Raw genomic sequence first — 23724 nt, 5'->3', positions numbered from 1 at the left:
AAGAGAAATGAATCATTTCATCAGGACCTTGGACCATAATCAAACTCAGGGCTGGAGGCAGATTACAGCAACAGCTCAGTGGTGGCCAGCAGCCTGCGCTTGACCCAGAAGAAATCTGCACCGTGTTCCTGTCATTGCTACACAACCCCACCTGACGCTGTGTCTGCATGAGAATGCCCAGGACACTTAACAGGACACCTCAGAAGATGCAAAGTCTTGGAGGCAGCTGAAACGCCCTGATCTCAGTGTGAGCTAAGGTCTCTGTACACCTGAAAGGCAGACACTAGTGTCCTGACTTTGCACACTTCATTAACTCTGTTTGCTGCTGTGCAAACAAGCCCGAGGGGTGCCAAGCAGCTGACAGTCCCTTCAGCCCACGGTGTCTGGACCACACAGAGCTGTGCTTGCCTCAAGGTGCGGAGAACACTGACCTCAGAGACACAACGGGCGCATTTGCATGACACCGCCTGGCTTCCCGGCCTGCCCCAGGCTACAGCCGCAGCTAAACATGAAGTCTTTTTCTGCAGTAACTGTGAGGCAGGCTGGTGAATTCTTCCTCTCCTCCTGCCAACCAGACCACACCAGTAACCACACTGGTGAAGAAAGGCAACACCACGAGCAAGCCTTTCAGCTCTGAGAAATTATTTCCTTCTAGGAGCCTGTTGAAGTTACGCTGCCAAAGCCCTCCTCTAGCAGCACAGGCTGTGCCTTTCGCTGGGAGGAGAGCTTGCTGGCATCATGCTACTGCTACAGCACCACGGCAAACCCTTCTGCGTGCCATCTCAGGCCAGCAAGACACATCCATCATCACCTAGAAGTCCCTGACAGGGAACAGCTACCACCACCCCTCTCTGCGGCTGCCTTCTCAGAACTGGGGAGGCAGCCCCTCTTCTGTGGAGGCCGCCTTCTTTGACAACATCAGACTGCAGCAATAGGTCACACACTTCCTTCCACCCCAGGAGCACAAAAGGAGGTCTCCTTTCTCAGTATTGCTTTCACTTGGCTGGACAGCACAGCATTTCTGCAACCCCAGTTTGGGGTTCTTGGGCATTCATGGTTAAGGACACAAATGCAAGCAGTCTCATTTCCTCATTTTCCTCTCTTTGCCAGAAGCTTCCTAGAGGTCAAATAGGAAGAAGGTGGTACAAAGTCACTAGTTTAAATTTTTCTCTATTGAGAAACCAGAACCTGTATTTTTAGGCTCTGCTGGCACACAGTTCCTGGCCCTCAAACAGAGGAGCCACTCTCTGCATCAAGCCCAGTCCCAGTTTTCTACAACAGGGGGATTTTCTGCTAGGAAGGGAGAACTGAGGCAACAACTAAAAAAGTCCACCTCAGCTGCAGAAGAAAGAGTGGGAACACTGGGAGGGGATATATGAGCAGTTAAGCTACAAGAAAGGTAGTGCAGTGCATGTTTGGTAGCAAGTGCTATGCTCCAAGTTTCTGCTGTGAACCAGCAACGAGAAACATCCTTCCTGGTTACCAGTCTTGGGAGCAAGAGTTTGGCTATTTGGGGGTGTGGAGGAGGGCTACATTCACATCTCTAGGATCCTCCTTGGCACCCAGCTGAAAAAGCTTGGTCAGACTTAAGTCAGGTCTAACAGCTAGAACTGTCTCAAAAATAAAAATTAGATATTTTCTTTCTGCATCCTACACTCCCAGGGGCATTGACCACATCCTGAGATTAGACGGCCATCTTCACCCAAACTCAGGCCATGAAGTGAGCCTGGTGAAGCTCTCAAGCACTTTTTTTCCCCTCTTCATGTGGTGGCTAATGGTTTTCCACTGCAAATCTAGAGGTGGAAGCCAGAAGCACTAGAAGCTCCCAAGTGGCAACTTTCAGGACATTGCACAGTTCCTACTGGATTAAGAACATAGGATGCAATTCTCGCTACCAGGAATGTGACAGATGATGTCTCATTCCTTCCCTTCTGTCTTTCCATACAATACTCTAGGGTGAATTTATAAAGAGTTCTAGGCCTAAGCTGCAGCAAGAGGCGCAGAACTGTAGAAAAAGCCTTCAGTGGTGAAGACCACTAAACAGCACAACAGGTTGCCTAAGATAACTCTGAAAGCTTCCACTGTTAAGTTTTTCAGCTAACATCTCTCAGTAACAGTTTTGGTCAAGCTCAGCTTGCCATAGACCTGGCAGGTTCTTGGTGGATCTTGGTGCAGAAGATAGACTCTTCCAAACTAATTTCAGTGCTACTTTGAGCTGCTGCTTTAAAACTCGGCAGTCTTATTCATTTTAGAGGGCTGATTACTGTAGTGAAGACAGACATATGTCATGCCACAGTGAAAGCCACCAGCGTGACAGTGATACCTATCAGTGCCATCACCCTGCTCTCATCACTCTGCGATTCAGAGTCCAGCTGGCTGCCGGTTACTAGTGGCACTCAATACTGGGACCAACACTTAGGAGCCAATACTGGGGCTTCTTTATGCTTTAATATCTTTGCTACTGACCTGGGTGACAGGATGGAGCACATGAGCAGCAAGTCTGCAGGTGATGCCAAATTGGGAGGAGTGGTTCATACGCTGAAGGGCAGAGCTACTATTCAGAGGTACCTAGGCAGGTTGGAGAAATGGGCTGAGAGGAACCTTAAGAAGTTCAATGGCAAATGCACAGCCCTGCCACTGGGATGGAGTAACCCCCTGCAGCATAACAGGCTGGAGACAACAGGCAAAAAAGCAGCTTTGGAGGAAAGGACCTGGAAGTGTGGGTGGACAAACAGCAGCGCACCCGCGCAGCAAAGGCCAACTGCTAACAGGAGCGCAGCCAGCAGGACACGGGGAGGGATCCTACATCTCTGCTCAACACTTCTGAGACCATCTGGAGAGCTGGGTCCAGTTTGGGTTCCCCAGCACAAGGACAGTGATGTACCAGAGCAAGATCAGCAGAGGCTATCAAGATGGTTTGGGCTGGAGCACACAACGTATAAGGAGAAGCTGAAAGAGCCTGGTTTGTTCAGCCTGGAGAGAAGGCAAAAGGGAGATCTTACTGTTATCTGCTACTCTCTGATGGGGAGCCACAAAGAGACACACAGGAAAAGCTGAAAGGCAACAGGCACAACATCAGAAATTCTGATGAGACGCAAGGAAAACCTTCACCATCAGCATGGTCACACACTGGAATAGGAAATGCCACCACTTCTCTGGTCCCACCTCTGGAGACAGAGAACCTGCTCTAACTGTGAACTTAACCCTTCTTTCAGCAGGGGGTGGACAAAGCCACCTCCAGACATCCCTTCCAGGTAAATTACTCCAGAAGTCTATGAAGCTTCACTTCTCACGAGACCTCACACTTTGTGGGAAAGTGCATTGAGAACATGTGCCTTTCAGTTTTCCGATCTGTGAAATGGGGCTGACAGGATTTCCTTATTCAAGCCTTTGTTGTCTAGCCGGTGTCCCAAATAACCCACTTTTTTTCAGTGTGGAATAGATGACTCAGCTCTTCAGAACATGAGGCTCTGTTTGCAGAGCCTTCCCCCTAGCACATGCAAATAGGAGAGAGGCACTTCTTGTGCCATACTTAGTATTTTGTTTCAGAACTCACTTGTGATGCTGTCAGAGGCTGCGTGCTTTCTTCAGATCTGAAATCCTCAGAGCTGCCCCAAAGTTTCTAGCAAACAAACTTAATGCTTTCATTTTACACCAGAAGCATAACAATTATCTGGGAAATCCCCCTCCCACACCCCAGAGTCCATACTTCGGGTGACTTGATGATCTCACCACATACAGTTACTCAGGTTCAATGTTGCTTTTAAAAACTGTAATGTAAAAGCCACTGGGGTCAACTTTTAAGATAAGGCTCACTCTGAACAGCTATGTATGCTTAAATACAGAAAAAATGGCAGTTGAGAGAAAGGGACCAAAAGAAATCTTTCATCTCCTCTCTCCCACTCCCCTGCCATACCTTAAGAGACATGACCTACCAAGTACAACTGCTCTCATCCTGCCAGGCCCTGCTGTAGTTCTCTGCTGTTGCCTTTCCCACCTTCTTCATAACCCTAAAATCCCAGAATCATAGAATAGCTGGCATTGGAAGTGACCTTTAAAGGTCATCTAGTCCAGCTCCCCTGCAATTGGCAGGGACATCTACAACCAGATCAGGTTGCTCAGAGCCCCATCCAGCCTGGCCTTGAATGTTTCCAAGGATGGGGCATCTACCACCTCTCTCAGCAACCCGTTCCAGTGTTTCACCACCCTCATCGTGAACAATTTTTTCCTTAGATCTAGTCTAAATCTGCCCTCTTTTAGTTTAAAACCATTACCCCTTGTCCTGTCGCTACTGGCCCTGCTAAAAAGTCTGTCCCCATCTGTCTTGTAGGCCCCCTTTAAGTACTGAAAGGCCGCAATAAGGTCTCCCTGCAGCCTTTTCTTCTCCAGGCTGAACAACCCCAGCTCTCTCAGCCTTTCCTCATAGCAGAGGTGTTCCAGCCCTCTGATCATTTTTGTGGCCTCCTCTGGACCCGCTCCAACAGGTCCCTGTCCTTCCTGTGCTGAGGGCCCCAGAGCTGGACGCAGCACTCCAGGTGGGGGCTCACCAGAGCAGAGCAGAGGGGCAGAATCACCTCCCTCGACCTGCTGGCCACGCTTCTCTTGATGCAGCCCAGGATACGGCTGGCCTTCTGGGCTGCGAGCGGACGTTGCTGGCTAATGTTCAGCTTTTCATCCACCAGCACCCCCAAGTCCTTCTCCATGGGGCTGCTCTCAATCCCTTCATCCCCCAGCCTGTACTGATACCGGGGGTTGCCCCGACCCAGGTGCAGGACCCTGCGCTTGGCCTTGTTGAACCTCACGAGGTTCACATACACTCACTTCTCGAGCTTGTCCAGGTCCCTCTGGATGGCATCCCGTCCCTCAGGTGTGTCAACTGCACCACTCAGCTTGGTGTCATCTGCAGACTTGCCAAGGGTGCACTCAATCCCAGTGAGTGTTTATGTCATTGATGAAGATATTAAACAGTACTGGTCCCAGTACTGAGCCCTGAGGGACATCACTTGTCACCAGTCTCTGTCTGGACATTGTGCTGTTGACCACTACCCTCTGGATGCGACCATCCAGCCAATTCCTCATCCACCGAAAAGTCCATCCATCAAATCCATCTCTCTCCAATTTGGAGAGAAGGATATTGTGGGCGACTGTGTCAAAGGCCTTACAGCAGTCCAGGTAGACGAGAGCCAGTTCCCTAGCTCTTCCCTTGTCCACTGATGCAGTGACTCCATCACAGAGGCCACTAGGTTGGTCAGGCAGGACTTGCCCTTGGTGAAGCCATGCTGGCTGTCTCGAATCACCTCCCTGTCCTCCATGTGCCAATGGTCTTCTCATAATGACAGCCACTGACAGCTGCACAGGCACTGCCTCTTGCTATGCCTACCTCCACAGCACATCCCACAAGGGGATGCAGGAAAGCCAGGAACAGTGACAGCTGCACAGCCCCTTTCTACAACTCTGGTCCAACATGACCAGTCACGGGCGTCGAGAAAGGAAGTTATAAAAGAGGTAACTGGGAGGAAACATCAGGGACCTGCACCCTCTTCAGTCCTGGGGGCACAGTAGAGAAGGAAACTGCACAGGAAAGGGGAAAGATGACAGCTCTCCTATCCAAATACTTCCCAAACAGAGGAAAACTAGAATGGAGGGGAACCACAAGCTTTCCCTTTCATATTCTCCCTGAAGAAGCTGTTTCATTTCCACTATCTGGAGGCACAATAAGCCAAGTCATCCTTCAGCAGGTACCTCCATAGGTGTGGTTAAAAACAGGTAATATAGTAATTAAGACATTTTAATAGAATTCTCATGTTATAATAAGCCTGTTCCCTTCAGCATCTGAGGAGCATGCAACTGACTCAGGAAGACAGTGGAGTAACTGAAACACAGCAGGTGGAGTTTCCCCTTTTAGACACAGTGATCTGCACGGCTCCCCATGTGGAGAGGTGTGGCTGCGTATTTTTACAATGAAATAATACAAGGCTGCGTATTTTTACACTGAAGTGGTACAAGACATCTTATTCATGCTGCAAATCCAAGGAGTCTGCAACACTAAGACAGTGAATTGGTATATGTATTCCGGAGTTGCTGTCCCACCTCACGGATGGTCAAGCTGCCTGCTGGGACAGCTAAATCGTTAGCTGTACTGACAGGCACAGACGTTGCCTCTTGTCATAGGTCCAACAACTCAGAACATCTGATCACAACTACAAGACAGGGGTGAGTCAAGGACTAGGCTGACAGGAAAACATTGCTCACAACCCTGATTTTATTGCATGTTTTGATAACTGGTGAGAGGTTCTTAGGACAGCGCACACCTTCATGTTTTGTGATGCAAAACAGTTCAAAAGACGGGCTATAAAGGACCTTTCCCTTTTTGCCTTGCTTTCTCAGAGTTTCTCATCAGAAGTTCCCCTGGTAGAAGAAGAACAATGTCAGCTTACAGAACTGCTCACCTTCACTTCACAGGAGCCCACCCAGTTTCCAGTTAAATGAATGGAAAAGGATCCCACCAGCTGCAACAGAAGTTGGACAAGGCCCCTGGAGACTGAGCTCAGAAGGGAAACTACCTGAGAGGGGAGGGCGAGGAGGCGGATTCTCCGTGCTCATAACAGAAAACACAAATACACCTTATTTAAAACCAACACTTTCCACCCTCACATTTATTTTTCTTAAAAAACAGTCTTTGCAAACAAATCTCTTGCTTCTCCTTTCCAATTCTGTGGGATTGCTGCAAGCACTCCATGGCACATGACTCTGGGGAAGCAGAGAAAGTGTACCACAACTCAGTCATATTTCCATAGGAAAAGTTGACTCATAACTTACGTCATCCTTGAAATGCTGACACAGGTTTGTAAGCAGCATCGGAATGTCAAGTCCAAGGAACAGCACCGTAGCCACCTGAGGCCTGACATGGCTGCCTAGCTCTAGCAGAGTAGAAGGCCCTCCTTTGCCGCCAGGCGCTGGCGATGGATTTTATCCTGCTGTAGCTCCTCGTGGTTTGGATGCCAGAGTTTCATGACAATTCTTTCAATGTTTAGAGCGTAGACAGTGTGCGCAGGAATAACTTCTTTGTGCACCTGGAGATACACGTTAGAAAACAAGTTTCATGCTTTCATACGCATTTCCCCATGTTTCCCATGGAAGAACCTCCCTCTACAGCAGGACAATCAGAGAGCCAGCCCTGCAGAGCAGGAATGCAGGCTGTCACACACGAGGAGAGCTGCAACTTGCCAGCACTGCCACACCAGCCAGCACGGAACAACCACCTGTTACGCCATTTTGTAAGGGAGCGGCATGGTAAAGAAATCGTCGTTTTGCTCTTGCAATGACAAACAACAATTTGTCATCAAAACCTTACAAACAACAACTCCATCCGACTAAACATGAGATGAATGCTTGATTACAGCTCTAAGAGCGGTCTGCCTCCACAGCCTTGAGACAAAATCCCAAGGCCTGTTCGCAATAGCGAAGATCAAGGGGGAATTTCTCACAGCTAATTTTAGCCATTCAAAGTAGTCTGAATGTCCCCAGAGCTGCCAGAGAGGGAGGGAACCACAGGCATGCATCTCAACAGGAAGATTCATCCAGCCTACCTTAGAAACCTCCTCAGGGTTGAGGTGATTATAGCTAACCCACTGCAGCAGCCTGCATGCCAGGACCAAGTATTCCTCTAAGTACCCAGGGTGGAACATGAGGAGTAAGAAGGGGCATGCCAGGCAAGTAATTTTGCTGCACTGCTGTCAAAATTTCAGTCTAGCTCAGTTCTGATATAATCACTGCAGTCTCGCTACAGAGGAAGAGTTCACCGTTCTTACGTAGCTGTAAGAAGAGACAGGAATTTCCTCATCCTCATCGACTCTCTGACCAAGGGGAGCAGAACAGGCATTAAACCATGAGCTGACTGTATGTTAACCATTACCTAACAGCAGGAACTAGTCAAAGCCAAAGAATTGTAAATTTGAGAGGGAAAGAAGGAAACAGACTGTAGGAGGAGAAATCAAATCCCCATCCATCCACGTAAACCAATCCAAGACTGGTAGCTGGCGCTCAGGACAGCGCTGCCTGTGACACAACAGGGTAACATGAACAGCTTACCTGTAATGCCTCAAAAAGGTCATACATGTTCACCGGCGGGAGGGACGCTGGTAAGGTGTCTCCAGAGCATGCCAGGAGGAGAGCCGCCTGCTGCTCAGCATCATCGGGCGGGGGCTGGGGAGCCAGACTCTGACCGGCAGAAGGTGTCGTGCAGGTTGGAGGGCTGTAGACAGAGCAGGCAGCAAAACCTTTCAGTCAAGAAAACAGCACCACCTTTGGAAGTCACACAGGAGGGGCGTGGCCCCAGGGTTTGCTTTTCTGTATCAATTGGCTTAGCCCTTATGTACATAAGATAATTTCAGCTGTAATTACAATCTCTTTAAAATTCCAGTTTAATAAAAGTAGGGCAAACCAATCCTCAACATGCTTCAGACCTGGTTTGTAACTGATCTCGATTGGGCAACTTGTTATTTACAGCCAATAGTTTCTACCCAGCTTAAAAATTAAGGCACCCACAACATCAAGTTGAAAGAAGTTAGCTGTTAAGCAGAGTTGTTTGGAGTGGATTGCATTTGTAGCGCTATAATCGAATCGTAAAACACCCACACCTCCTGTCAACTGCTAGAAGCCGTCATAGACAAACACAATTGCCTTCTGATACACACACAGTGCCAGATGCGCAGCACAAGCTGTTTGACATTGAGACTCTGGAAAACAAGACGACCTTGAAGCTCTGCTAACTGAAAAGGCCTGCCAAGGAACCATAAATACATTTGGACGCAGGAAATGACAGGATGGCAGGTTCCATAGGTCTTCACTGACATTTCATTCCTGTGGCACAACAGCAGTGCCCCCACAGAGGCAGGGCTCTTCTGCCCAGGGGCAGTTTCCCCACGAGCAGCAAAATTCCTGTCTCTCTCACTACAGCTTCCAAAAAGCAATAATTATTAAGGACATTCAAAGGGCCAAGGGTCACCTTTGTAAATTGATGGACAAGCACAGGCAAGGAAGAGAGACTTAACACTGTCCTAAACACTTAACACCGCTGAGAAATCCCCGTATTCTCCCTCCCTGTCTAGCTGTACAGTCCTCCGTACTGATACCCTCTTAGCATGTGAAAGCTAAGCACCATTATTAACAGGTTCTACTAATTAAAAAGAGAAACCGAACCATGGAGTAACTTCGGGACTAGCAAATTGCATTTGAAATTAGCAGTGTGCTGAGAGCTCCTTACCACTCAATTAAATTGTTATAAGCCACCACACTGTTCTTCAGATATGGCTGAGGGTTAACATTGCTTCCGAAGGCATACTTGAAATGGCCATCTCTCAGACGATAGGCTTTCCGCCTGGATATCACAGATGTCAGAATATCCTTAAGGTGGTTCTGGAATGAAAAACAACCTTATTACACATGCCGGTTTATTCGCCCTACCAAGCCACAGCTACGAGAAGTGCCTCACCAATTGGCAAGACGGAAGTAGTGCTGCTATGACCACAAGGACCTAAAGATGTAAGGGAACCAAGGTCTGGACAAGTTACAGTCTGTTGTCACTATCTGATACAGTTGGATACAGAGAACACGGCACTGCATGAGAGTACTGTATGCATTAGCCTGTGAACTGTACTTTAATACGTGATGTGCTGCTTCAAATGTCAAAGAGGTTTCTTAAATGCTAGGAAATTCCCAACCCCTGATCCCTTTGATAACGAGTTAAGAAATTTCATAAACTGGCACTAGATATTACACTTGTACTGAAACACTGGCCCCAAAACTACAGTGAAAAGCCACTCAACTCCTCTTTTTCAGACTGTTCAGTTGCCTGGAAAGTGCTGGAGAAGCACCTGCCTGAAAAAAAACAGGCAGACAATTGCTGCTTAATTTGGCCTCACTCCCAGATGGGGAATTCAGGTTGGCCTCCGCATCCTGACTCCAGAAAGCCATCCACGCATCAATGCTCCAAGCAATGGCTGTATCATTCCCGGGATATGTCAGGTAAGGCACCACCGATGGCCAAAACCAGCAACAGCAGGCACTTCACCTGCAGGTATTACCTGATTCGGTCACTTCACTTCCATGCCAGATACCTGTGCCTATAATGGTTTATTTTTTATAGGACTGTTTAAACTGGAGCTCCCATTCTGTCCCTGCTTTTAAGTGACAGGAACAGCATTTTCCGAAACAGCTACTTAAGCATGCCTGGAGTTCTTCAAATGCAAGTAACTTCAAAATTAACACTTGCAGGCAGAAATCCATGACTTTACATCTATGATGCCACAAATCTGGAAGCCCTTTGATTCTCATCTTACTCCTCCTGAGGCAAATGGGCAATTAGAGAAGCAGGTTTCCTCTCCCCACTGAGGGACGCTACCCCATCCGGCACACAGAACCTCTTGTCGCCGGTATGACGAGAACACCACTGCTGCCCAGCCCAGTCTCACCTCCACAGCATAAACAACTGCGGTCACTGCCTCCTCTGTGACATTGTCTAGCCCGTGCTCATACGCGGTTACAATCATCCTTCCTTCTAACTGGCCACGTGTAGGAAGCATCATGGTATGAGAACACAGCTTCAAATCATCATCCTCCTGAGGATCCTTTGCCACAAATTGCTGGGCTCCAGACAACGGATTCTGAGGCTGGAACCGGTGCTGTTATGAACACAACATTAGAGCATAAGAAGATAAATACTCGGTCAGACCCTTTGGTTCATCTGGCCAAACGTCCCTTCTCCAGCTGGAATGCAAACACCTATAAAAATGTATCACAGTACGACAAGCAGAGTGATATTCCTCCCCGGGATATTCTCCCAACCCCCAACGATTTGTGACTGAGGAAATCTCTGAGACAGTGTGGGTGTCCTTTTATTAAACAGCCCATGAACTTGTCCAGCAGCACCCCGAACCACCGAAACTTTGGGTATCCACAACATCCTGCAGCAAGAAATTCTAGTGTAACGACACGCCACATGAGGAGTCACCTCTCTGGTTTGCTCTGTACTTCCCACCTGTTAATTTGATTCTCCTGTAAGTCTCAAATGTGGTCAGTCATTGTCCCTTTTATTCTCTGTTCACACCATCCAGGCCAGTGATGATTTCATGGACTTTCACATCTCTGTCACCTCCTTCTATGCTGAAGAGTTCTCCTCTATTTAGTCATTTCTTGTACAGAAAGGTGTGTTTTTACTGACTGTACAGTTTCCACCAAGATTAAAAACCATGATCCTAAGCTTATGCAATTCTTATACTTCTTTCAAGCTTTAAATGCAACAACTTAGCCAAATTCCAGTTCTGAATTTCATACTCTAGTCTCCCCATGCACTTTCAATACTCTAAGCAGAGCTGTGTTACTGAGCAGCCACTGATTCTGAGATGGATTATGCCTATTTTTCAGAACTGACTCAGTTATTTAGAAAAAGGTGGCAACCCTCATTTCCAAGGCCACACGTATTCCAGCACAACTCCCTTGATATGCCGGCATCTCAAGCTCCGAGTGCTTGTGGTGGCTCCCGGGAAGTCTCAGTCCTCAGGTAAAAGGGGGTAAAAACAGCAGATGGGAACGATCTGTCCTTGGGCCCAGACGTGCGCTTGGCCCAGCCCCCACCCACAAGGGAACAACACGGCCCTGGCTCATCAAGTGCTCCCACAACTCCTGTTCCTCAGCTCTCCAAGCCACAAATCTGGTGGCTCTGGAATAAGGACTGCCACAAGGCTCTTATGGGGCATCAAGAAAAACACATACTTTAAATATAAACAATGAACATATAGCAAAGTGGATTTCTCACATCTTAGTTTCAGAAGAGGAAGGGGGGCTGCTTTATTCAAAGGACAGTGTGGCATTTAACTCAGAATGAAAACCCAATCCACCCACTAACGATGTGAAAGCAGGTTTCCCTCCCCGTAATTCTGAAGACTTATGCTTTCATTACAGGAAAGCTATATGCCCGTATGCCTGGAAAAAAAGACCTTAAAATGTAAGCGTTTGGGAGAACAGAAGCCAAGTAGAATGAACCTCCGGTCAGTCACAGTTGTAATTCTGACCAGTGAGGGAAACATCAGGAAATAGCAAGGCACTTCAAATTCACACTGCTCAGGAATGCCACTGGGAACAGACACACCCATTAATCATAACATACACTTCATACAGTACTTACTACAAAGCATTCCAGGAACACGAGTATAAACACACGCTAGAAATGTGGTGTAATATAGGGGAACCTGAGTAAATCGAATTCCAAGACTTCTACTACATCACAACTTGCTTATCAAACTACCCTCTACTTGCTACTGAAAAGTTACGGTGAAGTTTTAAAACAAAAAGGTAACACAGACTGCCATCAGAATTCATGTCGCAGCTGCAAACACTGCAAAATATTTCAGCAGTTTCTAAATACAATGAGCCTTCAGCTGGACTCACATCCCTTTGAAACACTAGTCTCTGAAGCACACACATACAATGCCTAATTATAGTCCCTAGAAGTGTGGTATAGAATCATAGAATCATTTAGGTTGGAAAAGACCTTTAAGATCATCAAGTCCAACCGTTAACCCAGCACTGCCAAGTCCACCACTAAACCATGTCCCTAAGCACCACAGCTACCCTTCTTTTAAATACCTCCAGGGATGGAGACTCAACCACTTCCCTGGGCAGCCTGTTCCAGTGCCTGACTACCCTTTTGTGGAAGAAGTTTTTCCTAATAGCCAATCTAAACCTCTCCTGGCACAACTTGAGGCCATTTTCTCTTGTCCTATCACTTGTTACTAGAGAGAAGAGACCGACCCCCACCTCGCTACAACCTCCTTTCAGGTAGCTGTAGAGAGAGTGATAAGGTCTCCCCTCAGCCTCCTCTTCTCCCAGCCAAACAACCCCAGTTCCCTCAGCCGCTCCTCATCAGACTTGTGCTCTAGACCCTCCACCAGCTTTGTTGCCCTTCTCTGGACACGCTCCAGCACCTCCATGTCCTTCTTGTAGTGAGGGGCCCAAAACTGAACACAGCACTCGAGGTGCGGCCTCACCAGTGCCGAGTACAGGGGCACTATCACCTCCCTGGTCCTGCTGGCCACACTATTCCTGATACAGGCCAGGATGCCATTGGCCCTCTTGGCCACCTGAGCACACTGCTGGCTCATGTTCAGGCGGCTGTCAACCAACACCCCCAGGTCCTTTTCAGCCAGGCAGCTCTCCAGCCACTCCTCCCCATGCCTGTAGTGTTGCATGGGGTTGTTGTGACCCAAGTGCAGGACCCAGCACTGAGCCTTGTTGAACCTCATGCAGTTGGCCCCGGCCCATGGATCCAGCCTGTCCAGGTCCCTCTGTAGGGCCTTCCTACCCTCCAGCAGATCGACACTCACACCCAACTTGGTGTCATCTGCAAACTTACTGAGGGTGCATGCAGTCCCCTCATCCAGATCATCAGTGAAGACATTGAACAGGACCGGCCCCAACACTGAGCCCTGGGGAACACCACTCGTGACCGGTCACCAGCTGGATTTGACTCCCTTCACCACCACTCTCTGGGCTCGACCGTCCAGCCAGTTCTTAACCCAGCACAAAGTGCACTTATCCAAGCCATGAGCAGCCAGCTTCTCCAGGAGAATGCTGTGGGAGACGGTGTCAAAGGCCTTACTAAAGTCCAGGCAGACAACATCCACAGCCTTTCCCTCATCCACTAAGCGGGTCACTTTGTCATAGAAGGAGATCAGGTTGGTCAAGCAGGACCTCCCTTTCATAAACCCATGCTGACCGGACCCAATCTCCTGGTTGTCCCATACGTGCTGTGTGATGGCACTCAGGATGATCTGCTCCCTAACCTTCCCCGGCACCGAGGTCAGGCTGACAGGCCTGTAGTTCCCTGGATCCTCCTCCTGGCCCTTCTTGTATAGATGGGTGTCACATTTGCTAACCTCCAGTCAACTGGGACCTCCCCGGTTAGCCAGGACTGCTGGTAAGTGATGGAGAGTGGCTTGGCAAGCTCCTCTGCCAGCTCCCTCAGTACCCTTGGGTGGATCCCATCCGGCCCCATAGACCTGTGTGTGTATGCACTTTGGCTGAGCCAAGCTAACTTGTCACAGCATAAGAGCGGGCGGTTTAACATGCCCACCTTTCTCCCCTATCCCCAGCCATACGGCTGCCCCTTCTTCCTTTGCCCTGGCTTTGGCATTCATCCAACCGCAAGGAATACTGATCCAGCTGAATAAACCATCAAGAAAAACTTGGGGTTTGGGGTCTTTTTTGCTTGTTTAGTTTTCTGCCTTGTCAGAGAATGGAGCCGGATCACGATGCATGCAGACACCTGATAAATCTGGCTCAGTAAGAGACAGACACTCTCCCTTTCAATAAACTGTTAATTCAGTTTGAACCTCTTATCAAACCCCACCCGTGGAAGGCAGTGCTCCACCCTGACCCTCTTTACACCAGGCCTGCCTCCCGCCACTGGTCTGGCAGCACAGAAACAACTGTAGAACAGACATGTGACAGTACCAGATGGATGCACAGAACCTTCACTGCAAGATTAACTGGATCTCGTGCATTTCTCTGCCACGCGCCAGAAGACAGCATCTTTACAAAGCATTTTTAATTCTGAAACAACTTGACCCTCTAAACACGTTCCACCCAAGGAACATCTTACTTCTAACACTTTGGATTGTAGAGTTCTGCAGAGTGGGTCACGCAATCACGGAATTCTGCCTGACTAAATAAGAAGTCACTTTTGCTTCAAGGATTTGGCAGATGTGTGACGTGAAGTTGGTTCCTCGAATACAAGCTTTTGCAACTTTGACATTTAAGTGTACTTCCATGGATTCTCTGGTGTCTAACAAAGCCAGGTCACACTATAGCCTTTCTCCCAAGAGGCTTCCATGAGAGAGGCAGCAGCTACTAACCCCCAGCTTCTGCACCAATTCAGAACTCAAAACAAACAGAAGAAATTATTGCATGTGATGGACTTTTGTCATCCCTGGTAGTAACAAAAACTGCATGCTGTGCAGAGCTCTTCACCCCCAACAGAATGTCAGAGACACACAACCATTTGACTGTGGACACTTACATCAAACTTTTGTCGAACTGAAGAAATCTTTTTCTTTCCCTTGAGTTTTCCAGGTTTAGTTGCAGAGCCACCTGGCCATGGCAGAGATCCAGCACCTTCTACAAATCAAAAAGAGAAAAAAAAAAAAAACAACAGTCAATAGGTGTTGCTGATTTAAGGCCAGGATGAAACTGTCCACACAGGAAAATCCTGAACATTTGGCCCCCAGCTAAGCCTTAACCCAAAATCAACAGCCATGGCCCAGAGGTAGGACTCCTCAGGGGAGAATGGTTTCGGCAGCCCTTCCCTTCCTTTGTCAGCCCCCTGCTAGCTTGACTCACTCATGACCCATTACTTCAGTAGAAATTTCTGTCCACGTACCACACAAAAACCCATGGCAGGAGAGAGATGAGCACAGCCTCCAAGGAAAGCCGCAAGGAACGAACAAGCCATTTGTTCCATCAGGAAGTTGAGAGGAGGTTGCCCGGAGGGAAATTCTCTTCCCACCAACTCCTGGATCAGGTCAGATGCTAACCAGCAGAATCAAGCAGTCTGACTCATTGCATCTGCCTTTACAGTTCCCCATCAGCTTTAGCAAGCTTTGTCTCAGACCCTTGTTAAACATCACAGCTGACCATTCTTATTACACTGAGGGGAAAGAAGGGGGAGAAGAACTGCAAAGGCCACTGAGCCCCGGAGCAGGACAACACCAACCGGAGCTGTGAGCTCGTGATTGACCAGAAGTGGCAAGCAGCTGAAAGAGATTACTGTGTAGTACCAGTAAATAAATACATTTGGCCACTTTACCTTGAGGAGACTGCTCATAAGTCCACTGTATGCTGTTTGACAGCTACACCTACAGTAGGCCAAACCATGTCCTGATAATCACACAGCTCTCGGCAAGGACAGCCTTGCAGATTTCCCGCTGATGGGTTTACAGGATCCGTGCACGTTTCCTTCAGGTACATTGGGGCTTAAGACAACATTGCATTGGATGCGTATGCGCTTGCTGAGAGCGAACAAGAAGCGCAACCCAAAGACTGGACAGCCCTCTTGTGGCTACAGAGGCAGCCTCTGCTTTGTGTCACGAGTATCCTCGTCCCTTGGTTTTGCACAGCGAGTGAGCACCCTTTTTCCTTTGGAGCAGAGCATGCCCTGTGCTGGGGTCCCTGCCCACCTTCAGGGAGCTCGGACAACTCTGCTCTGAAGGTATTTCAGTTGTCTCCGAAGCAGAGGCTGGAGCTCTGCTGCCCGGCGGTGCTGACAGCACGGCGAAGTCTCAAATGTTCCCTGGCCACACCTGAGCCAGCATTTGCCATTTCCTCCAGACATGGATAAGAAGTGACAGCAGCCATCCCACAACTCACCATCCGCAACCTGGCCAGCCTCAGGCACATTCTTGTACTACAGCCTTGTTTATAGGGAACGAGGCTGGCTGGAAGTCCTTGGCTACATGGGAGCTTCCCACACTCGTGGCTGGGGCACGAACACAGTGTCCTCTGCCATGAAAAAAAGACTTCTAAACCACGACTTTAAGGATCAGGCTAAACCAGAGGATTCAGGTGAAGTTTATGACCGGTCAGCTGCTAAGAAGGCATTAGAAACAACCTACACACACACACGGCATATTATCCCTATAAAAAGAAGAGGTTATTAAAAAGTTTAGCTACATATTATTAGTGAGGTGAAAACCAACAGTCTACAACAAACCCTGTTGTCAAAATCCACCAGTCAATGATAGGAAATTAAAAGATAATAGATAAAACCTCTCCAAAAATCATAAAGCTGGTGTCACTACTCATAACTACAACATTGCAGTAGAGGCGTAACAAGGGGGTGTAGGAAAGCACCGTGGACCTGAAGACCCTTGCCTTTCATTGAGATCTCAGCACTTACATCTTTGGATCTATCAATATAACGCCACTTCTCTCTCACAGGATGCTTTGCTCTTTACAGATGAGTCCTTTCTTCCTCTTCTCCTCCACAGCAGGTCAGACCCCTTCTAGGCAGGGGGGATTAGGTATGTTAAGGACAGACACAGAAGTTGCCTGGCCTACTTCAAAGCTTTCAATAAAAGCACATCTCTCTAGCTCATAATGTCACCCCACCCCAGGCCTTTCCTCCTTATCAGAAGTCTCATACAGCTCCTTCGCAGCCTCAGTTACAGAAGTATCCTTATCTATCTGTGTGACGGAGAAAGTGGAACAGATAGAGACAGAAAAATCAAACAACGCTGTTTTATCTGATAATGTATTAGAGATGAATAGGTTATAGCAGAGTCTGAATTTTAAAAATGCCTTATTTAAAAAAAAAAAACAAAAACATAGTAACTTCTAAACTAAATGGCAACTCCATTTTTAGGCTTTGACAGTAGACCCTGAAAGATGAAAATTAATTGAATCTCAGCCTGCACACTTAACAAAAACTGAGCCAGCCTTAGCTTAGAACAAGGGAAAGGTGAGATACTATCTCCTGTTCCTCATTATAAAGAGCCCAGAGTAAAATTTTTTTGGCTCCTTTTCCAGGTTTTCGTATTACCAAGCCTGACTTGCACTAGATGAAGAAAGCAAAATTTCCCTCTAGTATTCTAAGAAAACCAGTACTTGCTTCCTGGCCACAAATGACAAGGCTGGGTTGGCTCAGGCGTGAAACTTCAGAGATGTTAGCAGTTTTTATTTAATCTTGCTAGCAAGAGAATTAGATGTTAACAAGCCACAGCAATGGCTGCTGATATGTCTTCAAAGATGATTAACAGATAAGAACGTTTTTCTCAGAGCTGCCACGTCTCTCAGCAATAGCACCAGCCAGTCCAGACAGTGTGTGTCAGGTTTTCCTGACATGCTGCACCAGAACCGCACAGGGGGAAAGGACAAAGATACAAACAGAGAAAGTCACGACAGAGAAAATCAGCCAGGCACAGGAACCATGCATTTTCCCCACCCTCGTTTATTTGACATTCAGTTGTTTTGGGTTTTTTGGTTTTTTTTGTTTGGTTTGGGGTTTTGTTTTTCTGGGGGTTTTTTTGTTTGGTTTTTTTTTTTTTTTTTTAAATCTTCTTGCAGGGACAAAGGTTCAGTCAAATATATTCTGATGACCCTCCTCTGTTGACAACTCACACTCCTATTTTCTTCCTTTTCCTCCCTTCCCGGCTCTCTGGAGAGAAGTGGAACACAAGCAACCGGAGCCTGTCTCACATTTGGCAGCCGTTCAAGCAAAGCCTGTGGGCAACCCTGATATAATAAAATGCTCCTGCTATCCCAGCAAGAGTTCTAGTTTGCTGAGCCACCTCTTAGCTGGCTCCAGATTATTAGTAAATAAATTAAATCCTTAAATCACTAACTCGAGTGCTTGCAATTGTCTCAGTTTTATTGTTAACATTTAGCTAAGGAGGGAGGTAACAGTTCAAGTGAGATGATACGTATTAATTCAAGAAACCTTGCTAACTCGCTTGCTTGCGATCATCCGACAAATAAGATAAGCTTAGTGGTCAAGTCCCTACAAGCCATGAAAGGCTTTAAACTCGAGTTCCTCTTGATGGAATTTCTTCAGGGAAGAAAAAGCCCAGGCATAAAAATTTAGAAAAGCACTTCTGAAAATATTGGCAAAAAGAGAACACTAAAGAAAACAACTTTCTTATAATGGGAAGTGTGCCACACTGCTCAGGCTGGTGTAGCCAGCCTAAAACCAACATTAAGTCACTCTCTAGTATTTTGGATGGCATGTTTCTGGGAAGTTCCTCTCTCTTCAGGCACTTTCACAGCTTCCCAGCTATGTTACAGCTGGATGCCACTCGAGTATTTATGGGTGTCTTTACAAACACACCTACTAGAGAGAACAGCATCACCCATTTTTAAAAAGGGCAGAAAAGTCAGATGTAGGATTCCTCAGGATCCTGCTGTGCCCTCAGTGAGAGCTCAGCAGGAATTAGAGAACCTGGTCATTCTTCCCTGCAGAATAGACATGAACCTTCCTCCCTCTCCACCAAGTCCTAAACATCCCATGCCACACAAGCTGTTGCACTGGGATTTGAAGTTTGCATGACCAACAGCCTAAGCAGATGAGAGGCAGAAATGGAAAGCATTCACCCAGTGTTCCCTTATTAGCCCAGGTGGAACCACTACTACCAGAGGCAGAAAAATTTGGATTAGATGGGTTTGTTTGCATGGTTCAACATTTGTTATAATCACTCCTTAAAAATACCTTCCCCAAGGTTTCCTATTCCAAATGCCACAATATCAAGTACACTTTTAACACTGACCACACAATTTAGTTTCAATACAAACTGGCATTTTAAAGATGGTTCTTTCCCCCTTGTCTCTTTCACACGACAGTGGAAAGTACATGCATCAGTAACCCTTCTGATGGTGTGCCGAGTGCATCAAGCACGCTTCTTTAAAGTTACTTGTTTCCATGAATCACGACGTAAACACCTTCTTCTACCCAAAAGACAGTGGTGGAGACAAAAGCCTGTTAGCTTTCCATTCTTACTTGGGGGGGGAAAAAAAAAAAGGCAAAACCAACAAAAAACTAGCAGGTGTCAAACTGGCATCTAGGGGAAGTAAAAGCATGGCCAGCAGGTCGAGGGAGGTGATTCTGCCCCTCTGCTCTGCTCTGGTGAGACCCCACCTGGAGTGCTGCGTCCAGCTCTGGGGTCCTCAGCACAGGAAGGACAGGGACCTGTTGGAGAGGGTCTGGAGGAGGGCACAAAAATGGGCTGGAACACCTCTGCTATGAGGAAAGGCTGAGAGAGCTGGGGTTGTTCAGCCTGGAGAAGAGAAGGCTGCAGGGAGACCTTATTGCAGCTTTTCAATACTTAAAGGGTGCCTACAAGACAGATGGGGACAGACTTTTTAGCAGGGCCAGTAGCGACAGGACAAGGGGTAATGGTTTTAAACTAAAAGAGGGCAGATTTAGACTAGATCTAAGGAAAAAATTGTTCACGATGAGGGTGGTGAAACACTGGAACGGGTTGCTGAGAGAGGTGGTAGATGCCCCATCCTTGGAAACATTCAAGGCCAGGCTGGATGGGGCTCTGAGCAACCTGATCTAGTTGTAGATGTCCCTGCCAGCTGCAGGGCGGTTGGACTAGGTGACCTTTAAAGGTCCCTTCCATCCCAAAGCAATCTATCATTCTATGGTAAATCTAGACATAACATCTAGTATTCCACTTGTACTGCACTTTCCTGGACTTGCATGTACAATCTGCTATGCCACACACAGCAGACTGGCAAGTAAAATGTGTGTGTAATAGATCTACCAGCCAGTGGCCCAGAAAAAGGTATCTCAGTACAGATTAGCTCCAAAATCACTGGGAGACTCTGCATTGATCAGAGGAGAGCAAAACAGAGACTCTAGAAGGGACTAGCAGTATGTACTGTTACTTGCAGAGCACTAATCCATGTCCTTAAGAACACGCACCTGATTAAACTGATTTTTTTCAAGCTGGCTTATACAGATCTGTGGACACAGAGCCAAGGAAAGCCTGCCTGAAAGCACTGGAGGTGACCAGCTGGTCAGCACTTGATAAGGTAGCTGGGGTACCGGGGAGCTGGTAGAGTTTGCTGACAAATCTGAGCTATTCAAGCCAGGGAAGATGAAGCCTGACCAGACAGCTGCAGAAGAGCTGCACAAGACCAAGTGACTGGATAAACAGACAAATGAAACTCAATACAGTTAAGCACAGAGTGGCGCGCACAGGAATAAACAACTCCAACTTTAGTCACGCAGCAATGGGCTCTAACCTGACTGCTGCCACTCAGAAGCAAGACCTCTGAGCTATGGTCTCTACTCCAACACTCACATCAGCTCAGTGCTGAGCTCGGAGAATGCAGGCACTCCCTCCCTCCCCCTACTAATTTAGACTCAACTACTTCAGGTAGTACTCACTGTTCTTATGCTTTCTTTTTATAATCCTGTAAGTACTCTAAGTCAAAAGCAAGGAGCAGCAAGATTTAGGCATAAATCTTCTGAATTACGTGAGTGCAGACTGCTAAAGAGGACAAGCCTGGGACTCAAAAGGTGTTTGTAAAGTACAAGAGCAAAGAAAGCAAGTTTGGAGGTGGGGGAAGTTAGCATTTAATTAGCACAGCTGGTATAGTTAAGGACAAGCTAGCACACAAAAAGCTGTGGGTATCCGTAAATTTTGCAGTTTTTCCTTCCTCTAGCTACATCGGGTACCCTAATAACAGGTCTTCTCTCCTCACAAAAAACTCGTCTCTCAGGTCTCAGCCCATCAGAGCTACCACAATTTTCTCTACCTTACCACACAGCAGTTTCATATCTTGAATTGCAGCTCTATTGTCCTTCCTATCATATCTCTGGACTGAGAGTTCTTTTGAAGACCAAACAAAACATAGACAAGCAACCCTGACAACAGCCATTCTAAATGCTTAGGAAGTTAAAAGGTTAACTATCTGCAAAAGGTTGGGTTAATTGGCCATACCTCAATCAAGACTTGCTGTAAGCATTTTTCTATCCAATACATACTTGATTTCAAGATCAATCAGGAAAGTCCAGCTCCCCAAAATGATATCCCCAGCAGAGAGAACAAAGAGTATCACCAAGTTCAAAAGAGAGGGGAAGCTGTAAGCACAGCAGATCAAAGACAACGCAGCATCTCCCTTTACATTTCAGCTCGCAGCACACGCCCAATCCAGAAATCACACCGGCTTATTGCACGCAGCGATCTGGCGTTAGCCTCCAATCAAGCACACGCAGCTTATTTATAAAAGCATATCTGCTGAAATCAGCTGGATCAGTACTACTTTGCTACCCTTCTGCCTGTGTGGCAAAAACCATGAATATTAAGGCTCAGAAAATTGGAGTGCTTTGTACAAAACCCACCAAACACACACATGGCAAAGCGTTACTACCCGATTGTTTTTAATGAGGCTTCTCGGAACTTACCTGGTGCAGAAACCAAGATCTGGCATCGGGTAAGAATAGCCAGGAGGAAATCGTTGTGAGAGTGGACTGCGTAAAGACAGACAGTTCATTAGTAACACATCAACGCCCAGAGGCACTCCCTCAAAGCGATCTTAAAGTAGCTCGCTATGCCTTTCCGCAGTCGTGTTTTCCCCACTTCCGTGCTTAGCTCCATAGGCACAACTTGGGTTTGGTTTGGTTTGTTTTGAGAGAGAGTTTTCTTCTACTGGACCCAGAATCTGCTCCTACCACACTAACAAAAAGGACACTACACATGGCATGGAAACAAGTTAGGTCACTTCTCAGTGTGGCACACACACAAATCCAGCCCTACAGCATGCAACATGAAACGCCTGGTGTATTCAGCCAGTCAGAGGAGGATCAGCCATCCCTCCTGCCACACAGACTTCTGGTAGCAGGGCTTTTGGTTTTGCTAGAAAAGGACCAGCAAGAGCCAGACCCAGGAAGGTGAAGTTAAGTCAAATAGGTTTAGATAAAATGCAACTTCCTTGCAGAAGGGTTACTGGAACGCAGAGCGAGTAATTATGCATTAGAAAGTGCAAAGACAAATTTTGTAAGCCAGGGTCAGAGGACTACAGGATCCTCTTTGGCCTTTGAGCCCGAGTACCAACAAACTCCCTGCCCTTCCCCACAGGGATCACGAACGTGGAAGTCAGGAGCCCCCACAACGCTCTCAGCAACGCCCACCAGTGTTTGTAGACCTGCACGGAGGCAAGGAAGAAGGAATCTCACCCTTCAGCGCTCCAACCCGACACCCCCCAAAGGCCAGGAAGGGGATCTGCCTGCCGCAAAATCACCCAGGTGAATTCAGGGACTCCCTCCCCGACTTCAGTCCCAACCAAAGGGAGAGGGCCGAATGGAAAGGACTGGGTCTCTACAGTGACATAAAAACATGGCTTTGTGGTTGCTGGGACAGCATATTTTACCTTTTTACCGTATTTACACAAAGCCAAATTGCCTGTCAGCGTCGGGGCCACAAAGGGACTTCCCCCTGCAGGCGAGGGCACCTCCCACCTTTTTAACTCCATTGCTACCGGCTGATTTCCCTTACTGCAATTTCCTTGTTCGGGAAGCAACATACAGCAAGCAGGGAGGAGCTACCCCCGGCCTGGCAGGGGCAAGGCAGCATTAGAGCCAGCAGGAAAACAAACACAAGATGGCTTTTTACCATTGTCTTGCGTGAGAAGCCTGCGCGCTTCCAGGTCAAACTCCTCCTTACTGATCTTTTGCTTGAACCAGAGCTTCAAGTTGGCCCAGTATCTAGGAAAAAGCAGGTAAGGTGCAGACACCAAACGAAAAGCGTCGTTCCTAAACCCACCGCTCTCCCCCACCAGCGCAAAGGGGCCCGGGACCAGGCCAGCGCTGAGGCTTCCGCACAGGCACGGTACCAACGCGCGGCCCTTTGAAGCCCGGGAGACGGCGAAGGGGCCGCGCCGCACCCAGGCCCGGCCCGCGCCGCTCTCTCAGGCCCGGCACGGCACGGCACGGCACGGCCCGGCCCAGGGGGACACCCCCCTCCCCGCCGCACTCACTGCTTCACGTTCTCGCCCAGCGCCTCGCTCAGGCTCTTCTTGGCCGCCTCCAGCTCGCTCACGTACGTCGCCATCGCCGCTACCGGAGCGAGGGGCAGCGGGGCCTCCGGCTTCCCGCCTCCCTCCCCCGCGCCGCAAAGCGTCGCAAAGTGCGGCGGCCACGACCGTAAAGCGCGGCGGCCGCCTGTCACC

General features: G+C 48.0%; 1 protein-coding gene across 2 annotated transcripts; it reads right to left on the bottom strand.

The window, feature by feature from the left end:
- On the bottom strand, positions 1–23698 carry TADA1 (transcriptional adaptor 1). 2 transcript variants are annotated; one of them, XR_015699127.1, is made up of 9 exons: positions 23533–23698; positions 23169–23260; positions 21962–22027; positions 15077–15174; positions 10473–10682; positions 9266–9417; positions 8092–8254; positions 6820–7073; positions 1–6408 (listed from the first exon to the last, which is right to left on the bottom strand). XR_015699127.1 is itself a non-coding variant. In XM_009462512.2 (8 exons), exons 1-8 carry the CDS (start codon positions 23604–23606, stop codon positions 6921–6923), a joined length of 1008 nt encoding a protein of 335 aa, XP_009460787.1. In that variant the 5' UTR covers positions 23607–23698; the 3' UTR covers positions 6629–6920. The 2 variants fall into 2 exon arrangements, 1 of the variants encoding a protein (XP_009460787.1); XM_009462512.2 differs by lacking the exon at positions 1–6408 and having other exon boundaries at positions 6629–7073.
- Positions 23699–23724: the final 26 nt, after the last annotated feature.

The sequence above is a fragment of the Nipponia nippon genome, unplaced genomic scaffold (assembly GCF_047370975.1).
Source record: "Nipponia nippon isolate SJK-2023a ecotype South Korea unplaced genomic scaffold, ASM4737097v1 scaffold_5, whole genome shotgun sequence".
Lineage (NCBI taxonomy): Eukaryota > Metazoa > Chordata > Aves > Pelecaniformes > Threskiornithidae > Nipponia > Nipponia nippon.
The sequence above is the reverse complement of the archived record's forward strand: the minus strand, read 5'-3'. Positions and strand labels throughout refer to the sequence as shown.